This window comes from Parambassis ranga, chromosome 17 (assembly GCF_900634625.1).
Source record: "Parambassis ranga chromosome 17, fParRan2.1, whole genome shotgun sequence".
NCBI lineage: Eukaryota > Metazoa > Chordata > Actinopteri > Ambassidae > Parambassis > Parambassis ranga.
Genome location: NC_041037.1, coordinates 11,193,379 through 11,215,605, shown reverse-complemented (window position 1 = coordinate 11,215,605; position 22,227 = coordinate 11,193,379). Strand labels below are relative to the sequence as shown.

Genomic DNA, 22,227 nt, shown 5'->3' with positions numbered 1-22,227 from the left:
TTCCAAACTATTACAAGACCAGGACCAGTTGCCAAGCAACTAGTGGAAACTCCAGGAAGTTACTCAGCCCAGCCAAAAAATAGCAGGCTACATAACCCCCTGTAGAGTTTCCTGAATTAAATATATAATATTCATTGTGTTAATTAAAGAACTGTGGAGGCACTGGTAGGTGGATTTTGTTATATAAATATAGTCATTTTTGTTATTTTTATGTAACTTTTCACAGTACTAGTCCATGACATAGACAGTATCCTGTGAGTGGAACTGTAGCTACATTAATCAGGTCGAGCTCATGTTATTTGTCATGTCAGCTAATAAGAGGTGTCACCACACGTGTACATGACATACAGTGAAGCGATAGGGGTTGCTGCTCTCTGGAAACTCCCAGGTCAGAAGAACGCTGGTCTTTGTGGCCAGATTGACTGAAAAATTCCTCGGCACATCTGGGAAGCAAACAAAAAAAGAGAGTTAGCCGTGATGAAGCATTTTAATCTAAATGACTGGATCCTCTGTTTCTCCCCCTGCAGGCCTGTGAAAATAGTCTGATCTGTTACTGGGGAAGAATACATGATGGTTAGGAGGATGGGCAGGTGATGAGGACAGTGGATGGCAAGAGTAATAAATAAGAAACAGACAGAACGGCTGCAGGAATGTGACATGCCACATTGTCAGAGTGTAAGGTTGTGTTTGTTAAACTCAGAACTGCATGTCAGCAAAGGCTTTGGAAAAGGTGGCAGTGAAGGTCTATCAGATAAAAAAGCTTACCTGCAGATACAGCACCAGACGCCAGTTTTCACTTCAAGTCAGACTGAACACTTACCTTATTAGATACTGTATATCTGAGCCCTGTATTGACTTTTACCTGAGGGTTTGTGATAAGCAGTGCTCTTGAAGCAAACATCCATTAACATTCAGCCTGCTTCCACTGTTGGTGAAGGGTAGGTGATGGAGGTATAAGTGAGTGAGTGGAGGAGGTTGGGGAGAGTAGAATCTGAATCCTCTGAATCCTGCAGTTCTCATCCTCTCTGAGGTGCACTGATGAAAGGCAGACCTGTAAGAACTGGTCCAAACCTTGTTTAGTTTAGTGTTTCGGAGTGAAATCCACAGGAGGGGAGGTGTGAAGTTGAACCAGTGCTTTGAAAGGTGTTCCCAAAGCCTATGGCCAGCCCTACCTGTTTCCAGGGCCAGGGTGAGGCACAGCAGAGGAGGGCTGAAGGGGCCTGGCCCCGCCTTGTTGTGCGCTCTGATCAGCAACTCGTAGGTGGTGCTGTGATTGAGGCCCAGGATGGTGTAGCTGGACTCACTCGCTGGTAGTGTAATCAGCCATGGGGGAGCAGAAGGGGCTGGTAAAGTGGAAGGGGGTGGGTCAGCAGAGGGTTTGGGACTTGCGGCCTCTCTGTAAGCTATAGTGTACTCTGTAATGACACCATTGCACTCCTCCGGGGTGAGGGGCAGCCAGGAGAACTGCAGGGAGCAGCAAGTGGCATTCACAAAGTCAGATATTTTAGGGTATCCCAAGGGTGGAAACATGGGAACCGTTATTTCCTGCTGCACTACATCTCCGTAACCTGCTCGGCTCTTTGCAGAGAGGACAAAGATGTAGGAGGAGCCTGGGGAAAGGTTTTTGACAGTGAAGTTTTTCTCCCTATTTGTGAAATCCACTGTGGTGTTTAAGGATGTATTCTTCAGGCCAAACTGTAGGCGGTAGCCCTGGATTTCCACTGGGGTCCCTCCATCTGACTCAGAGCACTCCAAAGGAGGAGCCCACCGCACCACCACTGATGGACCCGATCCTGAACGCACCCAGAGAGAGGGGGGGCCAGGCACTGCAGGTGACAGCGTAGGAAGTGGAAAAATGAGTCGTTCTCTCTCTATGTATGGTATATAACAACATATATCATGCAAATCATGTAGAAGGATTAGAATCGATTTTGCTGTTTATTTACTGCTGTTCCTGTAAGATCAATTCTGGAGTATGTTACTATATTCAGTGCACAGAACTGCTTACCGATCCCTGGGGTCTGCACCAGCTTGGCTTTGCTGTGTGCTCCATCCCCTTTAGTGGTGTAAGCTGCCACAGAGACAGAGTACAAAGTCTCTGCTCTCAGACCACCCAAAATCAGCTCCTGAGAGAGAAGACACTTTCAAACAATGCACAGATCCATTTCTAAAAATAAAAGCTGTGGTGGTCAAATGTAATGAGTAATGTATTGGCTTCATTAATAATGAGTTCATTTATAAGCAGGAGAGGGTTGGGTAGTCTGCACTCACATACTGAGTCGAGTCATCCTCCTCCATCTTTTCCCACAGACGAGACACACCCCGCAGGCAGTCAAGACAGATGAGAGCAGGAGTGAGTCAAAGAGGAACGCCAGGATGTTTAAGAGGATTATAAATTAAAGTCGTTTAAACGTTATGATGTCACCTGAGACTCATCCAATAAGAGATCTTTGATGCGAGGTAGGTTGCGTGATTCACCACTCTCTGTGCGGCTGAAATGCACCTGGTAACCACGGATCTGACCTTGCCGTAACCGTGGCAACACCGACCGCCACGTGACTCGAAGTGCTGAGGAGTTGAGCGGCTGGACATCCACCTGACGAGGGGCGGCACCAGGAACTACACGCACACACACAAAAGCACACACACATGCAAAGGCAGGATTAATTAAAGTGAGTAAGAGTCTGGCCAGTAAATAAGCAGCTAAACAATCAATGCCTTTTAGGTCTAATCTATTGCTCTTACCATCCTCGTCTGTTCTGCAGAGCACAGCAGGGCTGCTGGGTCCAATCCCCTTTGCAGTGGAGGCCGCCATGGTGATGTTGTACCAGCTCCATTTCTCCAGCCCCTCTACCACTGTCTGCCCCTGCAAGGCTGGGATAGGAAGCCCCTTCACCTCCAGGCCCTGACCTCCGCCTGCTGCCCCAGAAACTCTCTGGTACCTCAGCTCATAACCTGCCAACTCGCCATTCTGGCCTTCTATTGGAGGTGGCTCCCAACTTACTCTCAACGAGGTGGAGCTGGCACTTTCGCAGGACACACCCTCTGGTGGTGCTGAGGGCTCTGATTGGACAAGGGGCAAGTAGGGCAATTGGCAAAGAGTTTAGGAGAAACCCAAGAGAACAGGATTGACAAAAAAAAAAGCAAGAGAGGGGGAAAATATAAACAAAAAGGAGAGGAGATAAGGATGAAGAAAGGAAACAATAAGAAACTAAGGTAAACTGAACTGAAAGAAATAACACTGGGACAAACATGACTTAGGCAAGAAAAAGAGGGAGCAACCACATAATGTAAAAGCATAATGTTGGGCTTAGAGCCTAATGAAATAAACCAGAGACAAGCGTATCGACCCTGAGTGAAGAACTTAATTATACCCAAGGAGAATGTGCATCTGATAGCCAATGATTATATTTTATCCTCTGGATGTAGCTAGTGGCAGAAAATGATCCAGATTTATGAATGAGAGACAGATAAAGTCTGTACTTCCTTTTACAGCAGGAATGCACAGATCACTGCACAGCAGCACAGACAAATATATACATTTCACAACACCAGCCCCCCTTGGTGGCATAATCCTTGAGTCCTCGGGATAATAGAGCGGTGCGAGACTTTCTGCTGCTGACGAGGGGAAGGTCTGAGGCGTCACAGCAGGAAGATAAAACAGATCTCACACGAGGATTTAAGAAGCAGGTTTAAAGAAAAAAAGAGGGGGGGGGTCCTGGAATAGAAAGGCACTGAAAGTCAGGCTAGAATGATGAATTGTAGACAAGAATTGAATCAGGATTAGGCTTAGAGGTTTACTGTAATGAACAGAAACAAGCACGCACCTTCACCACCACAGATTTCCAAAGCACAGATATCAATCACCCCATATAACGTCATTTAAGAAACACACCCGCAGAAAGGCGAGCGTGGCCAAGGTGTTCTGGGTCTGTGTTTGGGCTCAGGAGTGTATAGCATTGTGTGTATGTGTGTGGGAGTGTAATAGTCATAGCTGACAGGTTCAAGTATCTATCCACTCAGCCGTACAGCCACTGTTCCTGCTGGCCTCCGGGGACAATCTAGATGTGCACCAAAGCTTGGCGATAACAAAGCGCACATAACCTCCCTGGGAAATGAATTCTGCTGCATGAAATAGTCTGCTTATCTAGCACCTTCGCTTTCCTGCGTAGCCCCCCCACCAAACCTCCTTAACCACCTCCTCCATTGTACCACCTTGGTCTTGATTTCTTTTGGAAAGTAAAGACTGAAACGTCGACTGAGTGACTGTAAGTACTTACCGCTGAGGGAACATGCCACCACAGACTGCAGGACTTTCATGACCACAACTTGTTTTCATTCTTTTCCTTGTACCATTTTCTCTCTTATCTCAGATATGAATGAACCGATGTGCCAAAGCAAAATCATTAAACTTAACAGCTGACAATTGGTATGAAAGATGGTTAGAGCCACTGTATAATATAAATAAAAGTTTATCTTCTAAAAATTCTGGGGGAAAAAGTCACTGCTTCAATAGTGTTTTAACCCAAACTGGGCTTTCTTCTTCTTCTATATTTCAGCATCACTCACCACGAGAAAATGAGACAAGGAACAGAATCCAAGCTCAGCATGGATAAAACACTGACTGGCCAGTACTTACCTGTCAACACAGCAGGCCAGTCACCATCCTTTAATGCTCCTCACCACTGGCTGATAGCCAATAAGTGGCAGACAGTTTCACCCTTTCAAAGACAGTAGACACTGATAGAGTGGAAAAAAGTGAAAGGAAGGTGAAGAAAAGGAATAGTGAAACATTAATCGGTGCTCCATCTCCATCTGTCATGATGTTTTGGCTGTGTAAGAAAGAGAGAGGCTGAGAGCAGAAAGAAAGGCACAGTCAAATGTAGATGGATGGATGGATGGGAGGGAGGTGGGGCCGGACAGATGGGTTGATAAACGAGACACATGGAGAGATGCGGAGACGCTTCCCAGGTTTTACCAGGTCAGGAGCTGAGGATGGTTTACTGCTACAAGCTGTGTGTGTGTGTGTGTGTGAGGACAAAATATGTGCACATGAGTGAATTACAGTATGATACAATTTACATTTGTGGGATCTGTGTGTGTGTGTGTAGACCCGATTGAATTGAGACGTACTGGCTTGTGCCGTCCTCTGCACCAGTTCATTAGTGAATGCTCCGATGCCTTTGTTTGAGATGGCGGCCAGGGAGAAGGAATACTCAGTGTTCGCTTTCAGGCCCTCCACAGTGTAAGAATTCCTCGGCCCGAAGGTCAGCTTCTCCTATGAGAGAGATGAGAGAGGAGAGAAGGACACAGAGGTGAAGTGAGGCAGGAGGGGAGGGAGGGGTGAGAGCAGGAGAAAAAAAAACATGAAAGAAGAACTGGAGTGAGAAAGTGATGAGACTGTCACCACAAGACACAGCGGAGCTGGACACTGAGGTTAATCTTTTAAACATCTTCTTTTATCTCCTCTTATGTGTCTGACTAGTTTAGAACAGCAGACAGAATCATAAAAAGAGAGACTCACCAAACTGCCAAACTTGACAGGCTTGTAGAGCAGCTCATAGTTGACAATTTTCTCCTTGGTGTAGGCGGGTTCCCAGGTCAGCTCGATGCTGGTGTCTGTCACTTTACCGACTTTAAACTTGCCAGGCTGGCCTGGGACTGAAGAGGAGGGAACACAGTCAGGACTATTCCTACCAAACACAATTAATGTGTCATGTACCACGTCCTCCCTTCTTTTCTGTCCCACCTCCCATCCCTCTAAGTGCCAGCCTCTAGTAAAATGCCCCACTTTATATAAGTAATTTTACTTTTCTTTTTTTAAACCTACTAAACTCTAAATAATCCTCATAATGGACACTTATCGACCCCCAAATCCCAATACCCCCTTGTAACAGCGTGGATTCTTATACAGTACATTTTCTCACTCCACTCAGGTCTGCTAAGAAAAATATAAGCTTTTAACGTACTAGCAGCAGCAGCAGCTGATGCCACACAGAAACTTAAAGCAGTAATGCCATCACAGATCTCAAGTAGTCACCTCTTTGTACTTCCCATCATATAAAACCAGCAGCTTCACAGCAGCTGTCACTGTGACACGATGTGCGCCGAGGTATGAGGGACATCTTCGGCTGTTAATCCCTGTTTTCTTTTCTAAATCTCCACAGCTCTGTCCCAGCTGGTAGAATTTATTCATTCTGAGAACATTTTCTGACAGGTCAAGTTCTCAGAGTGGATCGCTACTCCAACTTTACATAAACCCTTTTGGATAAACTGCCGTACACTTGGTATACATGCACACACTACTCATTACAGCACCTTACAAACAATGAATATTCACCTACACACACACACACGAAGACGCTTTGCTGTTCTCTGCATGTGCAGGGATGATACATGTGATCTATCAAGTTCATATACTAACCTCCACGCAAGACTTTAACATGGACTGGGTCTGAGAAGGGTCCGTCCCCGACAGAGGTGAAGGCGAGGACCTGGATTGTGTAGGTTTCTGAGGTTATGAGGTTCTGAATGGTGGTGATCAAGCTGTCCTGGACATTATGAATCTGCCACTCATTTATAGGCCGTGACGGGTCCATGGTGTAGTACACACGGTAACCTTTCACCTACAAAAAAAGAAGCAGAGAGGGGCCACTTAATGAGGAGTTGGGTTTTGTGTATTGGGACTGGATTTCAAGGTCACCAGGGACTGGATTAAATTATGTGGTCTCCTAATCCCACTGTCCCGGACACACAGTAATCCATAATACCATCTTTTAACACAGCTTGAATTTACAACAGACAAGGTCACCATCTTTGAATTGTTATTTTGCTTCACTCCAGATGGTCCCAGCAGATCTGCCGATTAAAGGTCACTGTATGCGCCTGACCCTGATAAACAAATCTTACATTAAAGTTGACAAAACCAGTTTTAGAACATGCTTTCAAATGCAGCCCTGAAGATGTAATCGCTACACTTCTCTTTATGGGATTTGATTATGGACAGGGCAGAGTATATGTAATCCCTCTGCCATGCCATCATTCTAACTCTCCAGCTCCACCACCTCTTCTGTTATTACTCTTTAATATCTATAATCCCCATATGCACTCAATTCAGTCTTGTACTTTTATGAGCCTACTGTACAGTTAGGTAGGCTTGAAAAAGGAAATAGGCCCCAAGAGGGAGTTCTCTCATCTCAGAGCAGACAGTCCAATTACCCTTTCTTTCTTTAGAGAGAGAGGGAAGAACAGCAGGGGAGTTACAGGGACAGAAATCACTGCAAAAGACGTGATCGTGCACACTGGAATAAAGCTGTTTTATACTTTTTACCCTCACAGGACAATGTCACTATGCTAGGCAGCTTTTCCTCTACTGATAATGCATCAAACAGAGCTGTCCTCATCCCCACCTGTCCATTGGGTTCCTCTGGTTCCTCCCAGCGGACCATCACAGTGTTCTCAGAGATAATGTGGGCCTGGACATTTCGAGGTGGGCTAGCAGGGGCCTGCTCCCCTGTGCGAGCCTCCACACGAGCAGATGGGGGCCCCTGGCCGATGCTGTTGAAGGCTGACACCCGGATTTCATACTCAGTGTTGGGGTAGAGTCCCCCGATGCTGTAGCGGGTGGTGGTGATGCTGTCCACTGTCTCGTACTTGCTGTCAGGCCCTTTGGCTCGGTACTGAATGATGTAGTAGGAAACTGGGTCTGGGTTGCCAGAGTCCCAGGTGATGGTCACGCTGGTTGCCGTGGTTTCCGTGACGATGGGCGTACCAGGAGGTTTTGGTAAAGCTGGGGATTAGAGAGGCGGCAGATACACAGAATTATAGCATCATGTTGTGTCCATGTTTCATGCTTCTTGTCATCAATTTAATGAACTGCACATTTTGCTTATTGTTGTTTTCTTTATATTACACATACCACTACCATTTTGGATTGTACATACATTCACTGTTTGCACCATCTTGTGTAACATCAACCTCTATTTTTTATTTCATCTATTGAAGGCACACTTAATAAATTGCAGCTCATGCATTTGACAGATGTTTGAGGGAGACTTAAATTTGAAGCCTTTAATTCTTCTGGCATACACATGAAAATACAGGCTAGAGTGCCACTTTCTCTGTGCTATAATAAAAAATAATCTGGTGGGTTATAAGAATGTCTGAGGCTCTTACTCTTGACTAAGACCTGAGCCGTGGCCTCGATGATTCCGAGGCTACTCATGGCCACGCAGGTGTAATTTGCAGACTCCCGCACACCGTTGAGCTCCAGCACATTCCGTCCAATGGGCATTTCGTCCTCAGGGGTTAGGTCCTCATTGCCCAGCATCCACTTGACGTATGGCATGGGCGAACCCACGGCCACACAGGTGATGTTGACGCTTCCTCCCGGCATGATCTCGTGGTTGGAGGGGAGGATGGAGAAACGAGGGGGCACACGGCGCACTGGGAAAGGAGGAGAGCCGGGGGAAGAAAGGAAGGCGGGTTGGGGGTGGGGTGGGGTTTGTGGTGAAGGGGTGAGGTAACGGGAGGAGAAAAGTGGGAAAAGGGAGCAAGGTGGAGAGAAAGAAGGAGGAGGAGGAGGGGGGAGGGAGTGAGAGGGAGAGAATAATAGAGAGAAAGAGCGAGGCAGAGAGCGAGAAGGAGATTGAGAAAGTGAGGGCAAGAAAGATAAAAAGAAAGAGAGAGAGAGGAGAGGTAACAGGAAGGGGGAGAATGAACTTCAGGGTTTTTACAGAAAATTACAAAGGGATATTTCAAGTTTAGTCCCAATTACTTTATGGTACTGATGATTCCAACAAAAAGACACAAATCTTGTGTTGAGCTCAACCATTCAGAGTGAGCTGCCTACTTAAAATAATATAGTGACAAACTCTTGAGTATCAGTTCAACCAGGACATGACACCTATAGTCAGTTTCTCTTCTTAAAAACTGAGGTTTTTTTTCATTGGTTTTCAATTTAGCCAGATAAATATAAACTCTTTGTCTTGTTATTACAATGTTGCCTCCTCCAAGTAATAACAGAGTATGCTAAACTTTACCAGAAACTTCAGAGAGAAACTTTACTTCATTGAGATTTCTGTGCCTCGAAGCGGTCGTGCAGTAGATGGGCTCTGTTTAGAGAGAGTGTGTGCATCATGGGGGCCGATCAATAGGCCCTGCCTGCTATTTGTGTCCCCCATGAGAAGAACAAGCAAACTGGCAAGTTATATCCAATACTGCATCTGTCAGAGCTCTGTTGACTACATATTACGGAGAGATGCATCGAGAGACTGAACTCATAGGTCACTTGCATGCCTGGGCGACTCAAGAGAGATAAAATGGTGGAGAAACACAAAGAAGAGAACGAAGAACTGGAGACAGAGAGAAGCGAGACGAAAGCAGAGACACTGGAGAGACAGACAGAGGGATAGAGGAAGACTTAGACAGACAGAAAAAAGAGAAGAAAAGATAGAAAGAGAGAGAGAGAGAGACAGCTCTGCTTCTCTTCCAGACAATGAAAGGCAATGTAGCAAAGGACAGCCACATTGTACAACAAGATACTGTACAATACATAGGATTCATAACTGATACAGTGTGTAGTCAAATGAACTGGAGATGTGGACAGGAGTGGAGCAAGGGTTCTAAAAAGAGGTGTCGTGGCAATTACAGAGTGATCATCGGACACATTTAAGTAAAGAACACCAAGACAGCATGAGAGAGGCAGAACGGGAAAGAACGAGTGCGAGCAAAAAAGAGAGATATGTGAGGTAGTATGTGCATGTTTATAAGTTATATATAAACTTATGTACATGTGTCTGTCGCTCCTACACATCAGGGTGCAGACAGAATGCAGAAGAGAGAAGAGAAAAAGAGGGAGGGAAAGGAGGGGAAAAGACGGGGAGGTGGAGATAAAGAGAGAGGATTAGAAGAGGGTTGCGGGGGAAGGAGGGAAAAAGGGGAAAGAAAAGAGGAGCGAGGAAGAAGAAAACACATGGATCTATTTAAAAAACACCACTATATACCAGAGTCAGGCCCATTCAGAAAGTATAGGTGCTTCAAAAGTAAGAGAAGGAAGAAAAAATAAATAAATAAGTAGACTAGTAGAGATCGGATGTTTGAAAGAACAGAGAAGAAGAGGATACCCGAGGGTCACAACACAGGAAACAGAGAGAAAAACGGACAAACATCTCTGGATGAAAGGAGAGAATGAAAGGGAAGGCAGACAAAGAGCAGAAACATTGTCGAAAAAATCTCAGCTAAACTCAACACTAGCAGGAAGCTTATATGTTTTAATAAAAACAGCAAAAGCCCTGCGAGGGCAATTCACAAGCACTGAAAATAAAAGATTAAAATAACCTTACTGTTAAAGCAAAGCTTTTTTAATCACTAATAGCAATAATTTTAATATGAGTATAAAAGAAAATGTAAACATAAGTCAATAAATATTATATATGGGTAAATCTGCTGCATAATCTCCACTCCTTAAAGAGTAACATCATTACTTGGAATCTTCACAGGTCACATCCCCCTACTCAAAGAATCTGGAGACAATTGGAGAAGTTAACATTTTTTGGTTTGTTTGTTTGTTTTCGCCATGATGTCACTATCATTTTCTGAACAACAGATAATAACAGAATACTTGGAGAAACAAAATAAAACCCAGAATTGGATACAGAAGTCCAAGACAAGAAAGAGACAAAGAGACAAAAAACAGGTAGATCTGTTAGAAAACAGACATGATTAGGCAGGCAGCTCCTCATCTGAGCATGCTGGAGACAAGACAGACTGCATCCATGACAGCTTCATGCATCAGACATACACAGCAGGTGAAATGCAGCATGGGCACACGTCTGATTTACCCTGTTATTTACCTATCAATAAAGCAAAATAAAGAAAAAAAGACAGTTGATTAAGCATATAGATTAAATAGTTAATGTGAGGATGATGGTGAAGTGAAGAAGAATTCACCGCAGACATACTGTAGGTGAGCGCTTTACAATAAAGTGAGCTTATAACAAGGGATAATCCTTCACATGCTCACAGAGCCTCTAGCTTACAGTTAATCGAGCCGGGCTGCATGATTCCCCTCCATTTTCTATACAGTTTGTAAGAGCCAGGATCCTCAATCTTTATTAGAGGAGCTATCATTAGTCCCATCCTCTGCAGGGAGTCTGAAAACTACAGGCCTGGGGTGGGGGTGGGTGAGGGGGACCTTGGCACGGCCATAAGGATTACTGCTGAATCTCAGCACTGCTATACAGCTGACATTTACTTCTGTCTGTCTCAAGGACGTGGCTTTCATTAACAGCTGTAATTAGAGGGAATCATTAATATCCCCGCAACATCTAAAAATGAAAATTGATGAGATTAAGTTGGAATGTCAGTCAGTTGAAGACTATCAGAGTGTTTAGTGAAGAAAGTGCCAACTGTATTACAGTAAAGTAAACCAATGGTTTAGTCTGAGTTTGTCTTGTGTGCAGACGTATGCACCTTTTTTAAGAGACAGTAATCATTCATTTGATTATTGATCTCTTCTCTGATGCTTTTCCTCTCCAAAAGCTTCACCATGTTCCTGTTCCCCATCTTTTCTCTGTGGCTACAGCTGCTCTCTAACAGACAGGGAAATGCCTCCACAGGTTATACTTTTTTAAATTAACATGTAAAAGTGACAAAGCCACAGCATCAAATGAAATCATACTAATAATCAGGGCATATAAAGTTTAGAAAACTTGCCCTGAATATAGTGAAATGTGCAAAGCAGAAGGATAATTAGTGCAAACGCTCTGAATGATGTGCAGCTGGCTGAGGTGTAGCTTTTAATTAATAGTTTATAATGTGTAGTCTGCTCTTTAGCAATGAATCGTTGTATGACAGCATACTGTACAATATATCACTCTCAGTACTTGAAGAAATGTTCGTGTCCCTCACTGGTAATGCAGTGTGTCATGAATTTGGCCCCCGTCGTGTTACAAACCGACACACACGTTCAGAACAAAGGGGAGTGTACGTACAAGTGTGACTGCAGGTGCAAGATGACTCAACAAGTGCAGAACTGGAGCAGATGTGGTGACATGGGAGCAGGGACACGGTGGTAAACAACACAATACAAAAAAATAATAGTAGCAAGACATGACAAGACAGCAAGTTCAATAATATCACAGTCCAAGCATATCAATAGGCGTGAACACACACTGTGCCATGCTCTCGTGTCAGTCCGTCAGTCAACAGACATGCATGCGGTGCTCCTTTCTCTTTCTCTCTCACTCCTTCCATGCAAACATTGCCTCTTTTTAATCTTCCAATTCTTGGGTCTCCATGACAACAAGATCATACCATGCAGAAAACATTGATTGGGGAGTGAAGGCAATACCAAGGGTTCTGCACACAAGGCCTCACAATGCAGTCAATGCACTCTACTGTGTAGGCAGACCACTTCATCGTCATCATCACCATCATGATCGTTGCAGCTTTACTCTCCTCAGTTTGGGTACAGGTTTTAATCATCTCCTTTCAAATCTACTCCGCTGTTCGCTTTATTTTTTTTGTTTCCCTCTGTTTCAACAAGTGAAGCTTTCTGAAACAAAGGAGTAACAAAAGAAAAGAAAGAGCGCACCAACCTTCTCGAAGCTCTGAGGGATGGAAGGGGGTTGATGCAGAACACAATGACGTGAGGGGGGGAGAGAGAGAACGGGGAAACACAGAGAGAATAAAAACGGCCAGCGCAAAGCCACTCACTTCACCTCACACACTCACACACATACACACTTCTCTGATATCCCACGTTACACAAAAAACTAGAACTTGCAAATATATACATTGGTTGTGGTCTTTCAGCACCCACAGAGGCTATGTTCAGGGCGCATCATGATGCCATTATTGATAAATATATATTCATATCTTGATCAATTATTCCAATTAGATTTGAATTTTCAGTCAAATTGTTTTCCTTTTAATCTGCCTCTTGTACAGAAACCACTTTAGCAGACAGGTCAGTGATGTCTCCATGCAGTTAAACCGAGGTGTGCTCCCAGCTTTATGCTCACTTTGACTCTACTGCAGGAGCTTGCACCAGGGTTTAAGGTGGACTTGTTAAAGGTGGTAGTGAGAAATACCAAACAACAGGGTCAACATATATTATAGACAATGGATGGGTTAGTAATACTTGCTTAAGTAATGGAAAAGAAGTAGCTTTATTCGGAATACCGAGAGCACCTTTAATAGTGGTTGTGATATCTGCGTCTGTGTTTGTGCGTGTGTTCTGTGTTCACGTCCTACCTCGCACGTAAAGGTTTGCAGGAGAGGAGTAGCGTACGCCTTGAGAGTTGGTGGCCACACACTCGTACTTCCCTTGGTCGGTCTCCTCGCTGTTCTCAATCTGCAGCGCTCCTGCAGGAAGACGACAGAAAGAGGGTTTGGTTTAGTTTTGTAGTAAATGTCGGTTGGTGTGTTTCTTCTGTTACAGTTTGACCCCGGGGTATCTCCCTGTCTTATTGCTTCAACATCTAATAAAGTCAGCTAAGTTGTTATTTCTCCTGAACAGACCACACACTCATATCATTCTCAAAAAGAAGTGTGTATTCTCTCCACCACCCAGCTCCTTCTCCTGAAGAAAAACATGTTTAAAATTCAGAAAATTTCTCAGAAAAGTTCGGAAGTCTGAAGAAGCTCTTTTTCTAAACTCAGATGACACTTAAAGGGCTTTTAGCTGTGTACCTCTGTACAGCTACTGATTCCTCTCCTGCAGCAGACACACTGCTGCCACACAAAGAAAGTCTGCTTCTATCGTGGCAGCAGCCAGCTACACAGTTTTCCCCCACGGCAACGACCCAATGATGCTCTTTAGCTCTTTTACTTCTTCAGTCTTTATCCTCCCACCCTGATCCCGCAGTCATAAACAGTGCCTCCCTAAACGTGCTATAATTACACACTGCTCTCGTCAGGTGTTTCTTTGTGTCTTTTGTGTCAGAGAGTGCTATTCTTATTGCTATTTTTTTAACGGCCTTTTGAATTACCAGCAGAGCATTTTTTTTCCCTTTTGCTCTTTCAGTCTGCTCTGTCACACTCATCTCATCTGAAACTGACTTTGACATGGAGCCTGAGGAGGAAGCACAAAACCATGTATTACCCTCTGCTGCATAGCACAAAGTGCAAAAAGACACAAAAAAATGCACATGACAATACACACAAGTGTGTACATAAACAGGCCTGTGCACATCTATAAACACATACAGTCTGAGGTTCACACAGGGGGCTGTGTTTGTTGTCAGCTCTTCTGCTAGACTGATAAAGAGCATCTAGCTTAAAAGAGCAACTTATCTATCTATCTATATCAATCTATATATATATATATATATATATATATATATATATATATATATATATATATATATATATATATATATATATATATATATATATATATATATATATATATATAAATAAAGCTTTTAAGATAGATAGATAGATAGATAGATAGATAGATAGATAGATAGATAGATAGATAGATAGATAGATAGATAGATAGATAGATAGATAGATAGATAGATCCATTTTCAAACTTGTCAGGGTCACAATCACAAATGTTTTCTGTTCAACATGTAGAAGTCTGCAGTGAACTGCTATCTGAAACAGTCATCCATTTGTCTTCTGCAGTTACATGAAAAGAAAACAGCTCGTGCCCTCCTCTTCCTCCCTGATTTCCATCTCTCATTTCCCCGTGGTGCGGTGAAGAGTTGGGAAATAAACAGGAATAAATTATCTGCTCTACAAGCCAAGTATCTTCTCAGAAAGAGGTGGAGGTAACAGGAGAAATAAGAGAGCGAGAGAGGGAGAGAGTGGAAGAGGAGAGTTGGAACTGGACAGGTGGAGCTCCACAAACAAGAACTCATCTGACAGCTGGAAGCGGCTCATATGGCTACCCATCAGCAGGAATTTGAAAAGTAAAATCTTCTTTTATGCAAAACGTGTCATTACCATACATGGAGAAAGACAGATGTTCACTATAAATATATACACAGAAAGGTCAGGGGGAGCACGCATAACATAAACAGAACGCTGGCAGAAAAACAAGATGATAAAAGTCAGCGCGGAGCAGCAGGGCCAAACCTGCAGGAAAAAAGGGAAGTAACAGCACAGAGAAGCTGAGGCAGAGCAGTTTGTTAGAGAGTCTGGGAGCTGCTGACAGCCCGAGAATGAGACGTGACTTAAGTAAGCTGAGCTGATGTGAAATGGTGGGTGGTGTATTATGTCTGCTGGGCTGAGACTCAGCTGATCAGATGACAACAGATACTGCTAACCTGATAGCTCTGCCGGAACATCTAGGTCACACAGATCACCTGGATTCCAATCTCCCAGGAGGGGAGACAATAATTTGAGTGGAGGCAGGATGTTAAACCATCAAGTCAGATTAACCCAACAAATTTAAGAATAATCTGCTTAAATAAGAAGCTGAAATTTGCACACTTTTATTTAACATTTCTAGATATTACCATAAAGCCTCAAAGCAATGATTTTCAAAGAAAGTTGATGAATGTATAATGATTTAGAACTGACACAGGGTAACACATTGATTAGTTGTCTGCCAGATAATTATTCAGCTGACAGCTGAACCACACAGAGCTTCAACATCATTCTGCAGAAAACCTGTAAGTGACGTCTTATCACAGAAGTATTTATCCTTCCTGACAACCTGAAAAAATACGCAGGAATTAAAATCCCCAAATTTACATAGAGCTAGTTTCACAGCTTCTGTCACATCAAGTTTTCTAAAAAAAAAAAAATCATCTCCCCATTTTAATAAAATGTGGTCGAATACAATCACAGACTGTTCATATGTGCAAATAAATAAAACTGACCTAAACCCTGACCATTCCCATCAGCATAACCTTTGATCAGATCAAAGTTCTCAACAAAGACAGGTCCATCCATTACCCAGCAGTCAACCTCGGGGTCCATATTGCATGCCATCTGTTAGAGTGTGGGCCTATGAAGGCTGCTAAGTGCTTAGGTAAACTTTACAGATCCAAGTCCCAAATGTCAGCGATAGACAGATAGCTTGTCACGGCTCTCTTCACGCACATCTAAACTGGTGAAGCAGATGGTATTGAAAAATAGATGGATGCTTGGCTGAGGTATAAAGATGTCAAGAAAAGTTCATCTCTGTATTGCACCATATGTTTAGATCCCCAGGGAATGGATATTTGTGCACATATGAGATATATAAACACGCTGCTCATGACTCTCCACAGTCACCATGGACAGTGACCTGCAGTGGGAAACCCCCCACACAGATGATGGCTACTTATGAGCAGTGAAGTGGCACAGAAGGAACTTTTTTGTGTGAGATGTGAGTGCAGTCATTATGACTGATATGGGGCATGAAAGTATGTCCAAAGCCAACAGAGAAAGCAGAGAAAGAGATGGGAGAGAAAACAATGACTGTGGTCCAAAACAGAAAAGGAGCTGCAGTCCGATGAGAGCTGCCAGCTGCCCACTAAATCAAAGGCATCGCTCAGGGGGGGGCGCCTCCATTAAACAGATCTTAAGGAGTGTTTCATCCATAACACATCTCCATGCTTGTTTGTGCCTAGCTCAGGTGTAATTGATTTCCTCCAAGTCATTTCACTGCAGTGTTCGGTTCATTATACAGCACATTTTGTTGTTCATGTTTGTGATGGTTTTGGTGATTTTAAATCCTATTAAAGCCTGCGGCGCATCTCGCTGAGCCATTTGTCTTGTTACTGTTTCATTGATGTGATATGTGGCCTAACATACCGGTGAATCACCGCCATGCCTGGGCTGACCAAGTGAAACTTATTACAACCAAATGGTAAAAAATGAACACATTTAGATAAAAAAAGGAGTATCTGTGTCAGGAAAATGTAAAAAAATATAGATAAATAAATAAATAAATAAATACATAAAATAAAAATAGTGAGCCAGGCGGTTTCTGTAATATTAATAATAAATATAGAATGGGAAAATAATTTTATGTGTAGTGAATATTAACATAACTTCACTGCTCTTACTACCACATTCAAGAAAAACAGGTTTAAATATCTGTCTTGTGAATTTCCTGGCTGCCTTCATGCAGCAGCAGAGCTGTTCTACACTGCAGACTGTTTTACACAAAGGCAGTTACACTGCAGGTATTCTACAGTACTGTATATATCACAGTGGTACGCATTCATTTTCACACATCAGTAGGTTGTTGAAAATTATACCTCACGATTAAGGCTAGCAGAGTTCTCTCCACACAAAAAAGAAGGCTACGGTACCTGCAAACAGCAGGTCAGCGAGGCTCTGGAATTATCCGCATACTGCGTGCAGGGCTGTGGTACGAGTAATGTGCTGAATTCTAAGAATACAAATGAGCCAAAACATAAACAGAGAAACTGCAAAGGAATGGATTGATGTGTGTGTTGGCTTTAAACATGATAGTGTACTGCCTACAGTCAATTCAAAAGCTGTATGCACATTGTGGAAGACATACAATGGAGCAGATCTTTTCTATGTTATTTTTTAGCAAATGTATGGTGTTTCCTAACTGAGAGCTGCTAACACAGCCTGTTTAATGCAGGGCTGAGGCTGAACAGAGGAGTGGTGTTGCACCTTGATGTGATATTTACAGTTTAATAGATTAAACTCGACTGTGTGTGAAAATAAGTGAGTAAATGTGAGACTTCAACACCCAGAGTGCACTGGGCTCAGGCATTTTAAACTTGTAGATTAAAGCCATCTCTTCTGTTCATATGAGAGCATCTGATGAAAGAGATGAGAACATTTACATCTCTCAGCGGACGTTTGGGAAGGAAGACATTTTAATTTACAAACATCCACATATTATAATACACTCTGCAAAGTTTCTATTTGAGTTAGCAGTGAAGTGAGTCACAGCCCAAACTGCTGGCTGTGTGGCACAGTGGAACAACCCACAAGACTCACTCATCTCCACCTTAAAGATGTCATACGTAAGCGCTGCTGCTTTATGTTTTCTAGTCTGACCTTATTTTACTGCCTGATCTACAGCAATACAAAACAATGAGGCGCCTCTGTGCTCCCTTTTTTCGACTAAAGCTTTAGCATCAACCTTTAAGCGTGATAAATCCACTTAAGAAGCATAATGGCAATTTCTGCAAATGCAGAAGCAGCCACATCGTTGACAGAGACCACTAGTGATCAGTGAAGGATATTGGCTGACAGCAGGGAGATATCAGAGCTGGCAGGATGGAGGAGCACAGAGAATATGGATGAAACAACAACAAAATGGTTTCGCCTCACCATCACTTTCAATCCCCCTGAGGAGGGCTGAGTGAGAATGGCTGAGAAAAAAAAAAAAAAAACGCATCTGCCTACTCCAGGAGACGCTGCATCATCTATACAGAAGAGCATAAACAAAGCTGAACAAACTGTCTTAAGCACAAGATGTGATTCTTCTGTATTCAGCCCTCGATCTGTCTGCACAGACACAGCTTCTCTCCAGTGATAAAAAAAAAGAAGAAGAAGAAAAGAAAAAAGCTCCCCTCCCTCTTCATTTCTTACTGTCTCTGGCAAACTGATTTTACCTTCTCCTACATTTTTAAACACTGAGCTCATTTCACACAATTTCAGGCTGGGCGGGTCAAGATAAGAGGAGCATCAGTCAAATGACTAATGCCAAGAAACTCCCGGCTCTGCATCCATTGATTTTGAGATGTGAGAAAAATAGAATTATGGCTGTTTTGGGGGAGATTGATTATCATATTAAGCATCTATTTCAAAGTGAATTTACTTCAGATTTACTGTGTTACTACTTTTTTTTCCAGCCACTTTGTTAGAAGTTTATACAACATTCTCCGACTTCATGGTGTTGTGTTCATGGGACTCTAGATTTATGATTTAATGAGAGTTTTGTGTCTTTGCCTTTAAAGTTTGACGTGTCATCTTTCATAATCTTTTCTCCCAAATGTTAACAAAACAGTTTTTTGGGCTAAGAAGGGCGGAATTATCCTTTTTTATAAAATTAGCTTTAAAAAGCTTTCACCCCCCCAAAGGATGTAGATAAACTCAGAGAGCGGCGTGTAATCCTTCAATCATAATTAAAACATGATAATCACCACATTTAGAGCAACAGGGATTTACCTGATAGCAAAGCTGTAGATGCACCATTTGTTTAGTAATGATCGGACAGAAGCTGGCTCCGGCTCACCTGATCGAAGCTGTTTGATGCGACCCTGGCTGGTGCTGGGGTCCACGGGCAGGAAGTCTTTGAACCAGGAGATCTCGGGGTTGGGGATGCCGCTGGCTGCACACAGCATTGTGGCGGTCCTCGTCCGCTCCACCACCTTCAGCTGGGGACCCATGTCTATGCTGGGGAAACCAAATGGCAGCAGGTCCTCTGAAAGATGAAGACAAAGAAACGTCCTGTGTGATGTGTTCAAATGTATATATTCTATAAGTTCTCATAACACGAGAGTCATTTTTACTTATTAGGCTCAGTGCTTTCAGCTAAATGCTAATGTTATCATTTTAACATGACTATGCAGACAATGCAAACATGCTTACATTCAGCAGACACTTTGTTCACTGTTAGTTTCGCAGGTAAGAACGGCCACATTTGCTAATTAGCGCTCAATACAAAGCAGAACTCTGATGGGAAATCTTTTGCAGGTCATTTTAGTCATAATAATTCAAAGCACTGGACAAATTAAAGTTGGCCAATGTGACATTGTGAAGTTTATTTTGGAGCAAACCCACAGGGACAATAATCAACAAATCTGTGTACTCCATATTTTTTTAGGACAGTGGAGCGGCTGTATTTCTAAAAAACAAATGACTGGGTTATCTGCCTGTACAAAAACTCAGCTCTGCCATCCATTCAGCGCATACATTGCTTCATCTGTGGACGAACATAGGACACACACACAGTAATGTGGAAGCCACTGTCCCTTCCCCCTTTAACATCTGCAGGCCCTTTTACAGTGGACACAGTGGAGAAACCACAGTAGCCTCTGTGATCAGAGCCTACTGTTGATTCTTGCAGCTAGCGAGTCATTAGGTGATATAACAGGCGGCCACAGACACAGCTAGGTTTTTGTGTGTGTTTGACAGGCCATTTCTAGAAGAGTATAAACATACCGCCCAGTCAGCAGGAACTCGGCTACTTAAGTGCTCGACACACAAACAGACATGCTGCCGCACAAACACGCAAACACCCAACATTTCTAATCTAGAAAATACAGGTGTATGATCGACGTAGCAGTAAACAGTTCGTTTTCCAAAGGTGTGTCTCTGTGTTGGTAATGATTTCATCTAATAACTATGCAGAGAGATGCTCAGAAACAGCAGCAGCAATTAGAAGCCGGGATCAGGAGGAGGGGCAGGGCACAGGGGGTAATAAGGACTTGTTAGCAGTAATTGTTAAAATGTACCAACGATTAGTGAGGCCGATCTGGGATATGTCTGGATATGTCTGATTACGTTGGGGGGGCAGTGGATAAGTGTGTGTGTGTGTACTTGTTTCTATAGCCATGTTCTAATTAACATCTTCACAGATTTCCATGATGTGAGGAATAATGTGGTGTGGCACATCTACACATATCCAGGAAAGGTGTGCACACAGAAAGCAACTGCTTTCTAAGGCACGCACTCACAAACACATTCACATACACTTTCTCTGCTGAATGGGATTAAGAATCTCAGTGACAACAGTCCAGATGGCCAGACACGTAATCAAGCATCTATCAGGCCTCCTGCTTCCTCCTCTGCTTACCCTTTAACCGCGCGCTCTCTCTCTCTCTCTCTCTCTCTTGCACACACACACACACACACACACACTGACACCTCCTCCATACCTGCAACTATAATTATATATTCCACTTCACTACAGCGGTAAAGCAATTACCAAGCTGGCAATTTGCTCAGCTAACAAATCAAACCTATCAGAGCCTCTCTTGATTGTCAGGTGTAACCAAACTGGCTGAAAGTTTGCTCGCCTGAGCCCAGCATCATGGGCAAATCTGCAGCTGAACACAGTCCGAGACGCAGACCGTGGCCACGTCAACTGTCTGTGTGTTTTTCCTCTGCTCCTTTTCTCCTCCGGGCCCCCTGCTACCTAACCACATGACAGACATATACCATCTGTTCCCACACACTTTCCGCGCGATGAGGATGAGAGGCTGAGTGGAGATAGGATCTATCGCTCTCTTCCTCTCTTTCCACAGTCATCAGCACTGGAGAGTCAGATAGGAATGTCAAGCTGTTGCTGAGAGGAGAGACGACAGAGAGGAGTCAAAGCTCTGAGCAGAACGTGACGATGATGATGATGATGTTCAATGCAGTGATCCGGCCTCATACCAGCCTTCATCATCTGAGACCAGAGTGAACGCCCCTTGCCCCCCCTTGCCCCTCCACCATCAACAACTAATCAATGTTAATGATCCACCTGAATAGATGCCGGTGGTATGACCATTGACAAAACAAGGGGGAAGAGAAAGGAAGATGAGGAGGGAGATCGATGGGCAGGTCAGGAGGCAAGCTCCCCTGAGGCGAGGAATAAGCTGGGCCTACATCTGCTCCCCTCTGCCCAGACCCACCCCTCTCCTGAGAGGGTTCAGATGGTCTTTTTATCACTCTGCCGGCTAACAGTACATGGACTCCCTGGCTGTTAATTAGAGCACGCCACTGCTCGGGGCATGTGCGTATACGTGGGTGTGTGACTATGTGTATGTGTGCCTGTGTGTGGGGGTCTTGTCTGCATTCCAATCAGGTCTTTATTAGTATTGCATATATATGGACCTTGGACTGAATAATTAACAGCAGGAGAGTGAGAGAGAACTGAATAAATGGTTAAAATTTTCTTTTTTTTCTTCCTTTTTTTAAAATTTCACATTCATTTCTTGTGTCTTTGTTCCCAAAATTTGTTTGTTGCATTATTTTCCATCACATTACTTCAGACATCTTTACTATTTGTACACAGAAGCAGGCTGCACACCAGGTTTGGAAAGCCCACCTCTATGAGCTGGACAGATTTTTGGAAGGATTTAGAGGAAGGACTCCAAATCCTTCCAGCGACTGAATATTAGTGTCATATTTTCAGATCTGTGAAGCTACGGCCAGCCAATGTTTATATTTCATTCTTAAAATATTTTTCTCGCATTTTTAACATTCAAAAGAATTGCAAATTAGCTTCTTTTGTTATTTTACTAACATTAGCATACCTTAATAAACACATAATTTATGTTAAAAAAATGGGATGGAGTGTGTGAA

General features: G+C 43.4%; 1 protein-coding gene across 4 annotated transcripts in view; it reads right to left on the bottom strand.

Annotated features, from left to right (window-relative positions):
• The window catches only part of ptprsb (protein tyrosine phosphatase receptor type Sb), a 59,188-nt gene that overhangs the window by 12,613 nt on the left and 24,348 nt on the right, over window positions 1-22,227 (bottom strand). The window contains exons 5-19 of one of the 4 annotated variants that reach the window (XM_028426724.1): window positions 19,169-19,357; window positions 13,258-13,368; window positions 12,600-12,611; window positions 9,792-9,806; window positions 8,176-8,445; window positions 7,410-7,789; window positions 6,425-6,626; window positions 5,525-5,661; window positions 5,134-5,278; window positions 2,746-3,063; window positions 2,426-2,619; window positions 2,272-2,298; window positions 2,009-2,126; window positions 1,173-1,826; window positions 349-443 (exon numbers count right to left, since the gene is read on the bottom strand). In XM_028426724.1, coding sequence (XP_028282525.1) covers window positions 349-443; window positions 1,173-1,826; window positions 2,009-2,126; window positions 2,272-2,298; window positions 2,426-2,619; window positions 2,746-3,063; window positions 5,134-5,278; window positions 5,525-5,661; window positions 6,425-6,626; window positions 7,410-7,789; window positions 8,176-8,445; window positions 9,792-9,806; window positions 12,600-12,611; window positions 13,258-13,368; window positions 19,169-19,357 — 2,867 coding nt within the window. The remainder of the gene's footprint in view (window positions 1-348; window positions 444-1,172; window positions 1,827-2,008; window positions 2,127-2,271; window positions 2,299-2,425; window positions 2,620-2,745; window positions 3,064-5,133; window positions 5,279-5,524; window positions 5,662-6,424; window positions 6,627-7,409; window positions 7,790-8,175; window positions 8,446-9,791; window positions 9,807-12,599; window positions 12,612-13,257; window positions 13,369-19,168; window positions 19,358-22,227) is intronic. The other 3 variants (XM_028426720.1, XM_028426722.1, XM_028426723.1) reach the window with 3 other exon arrangements.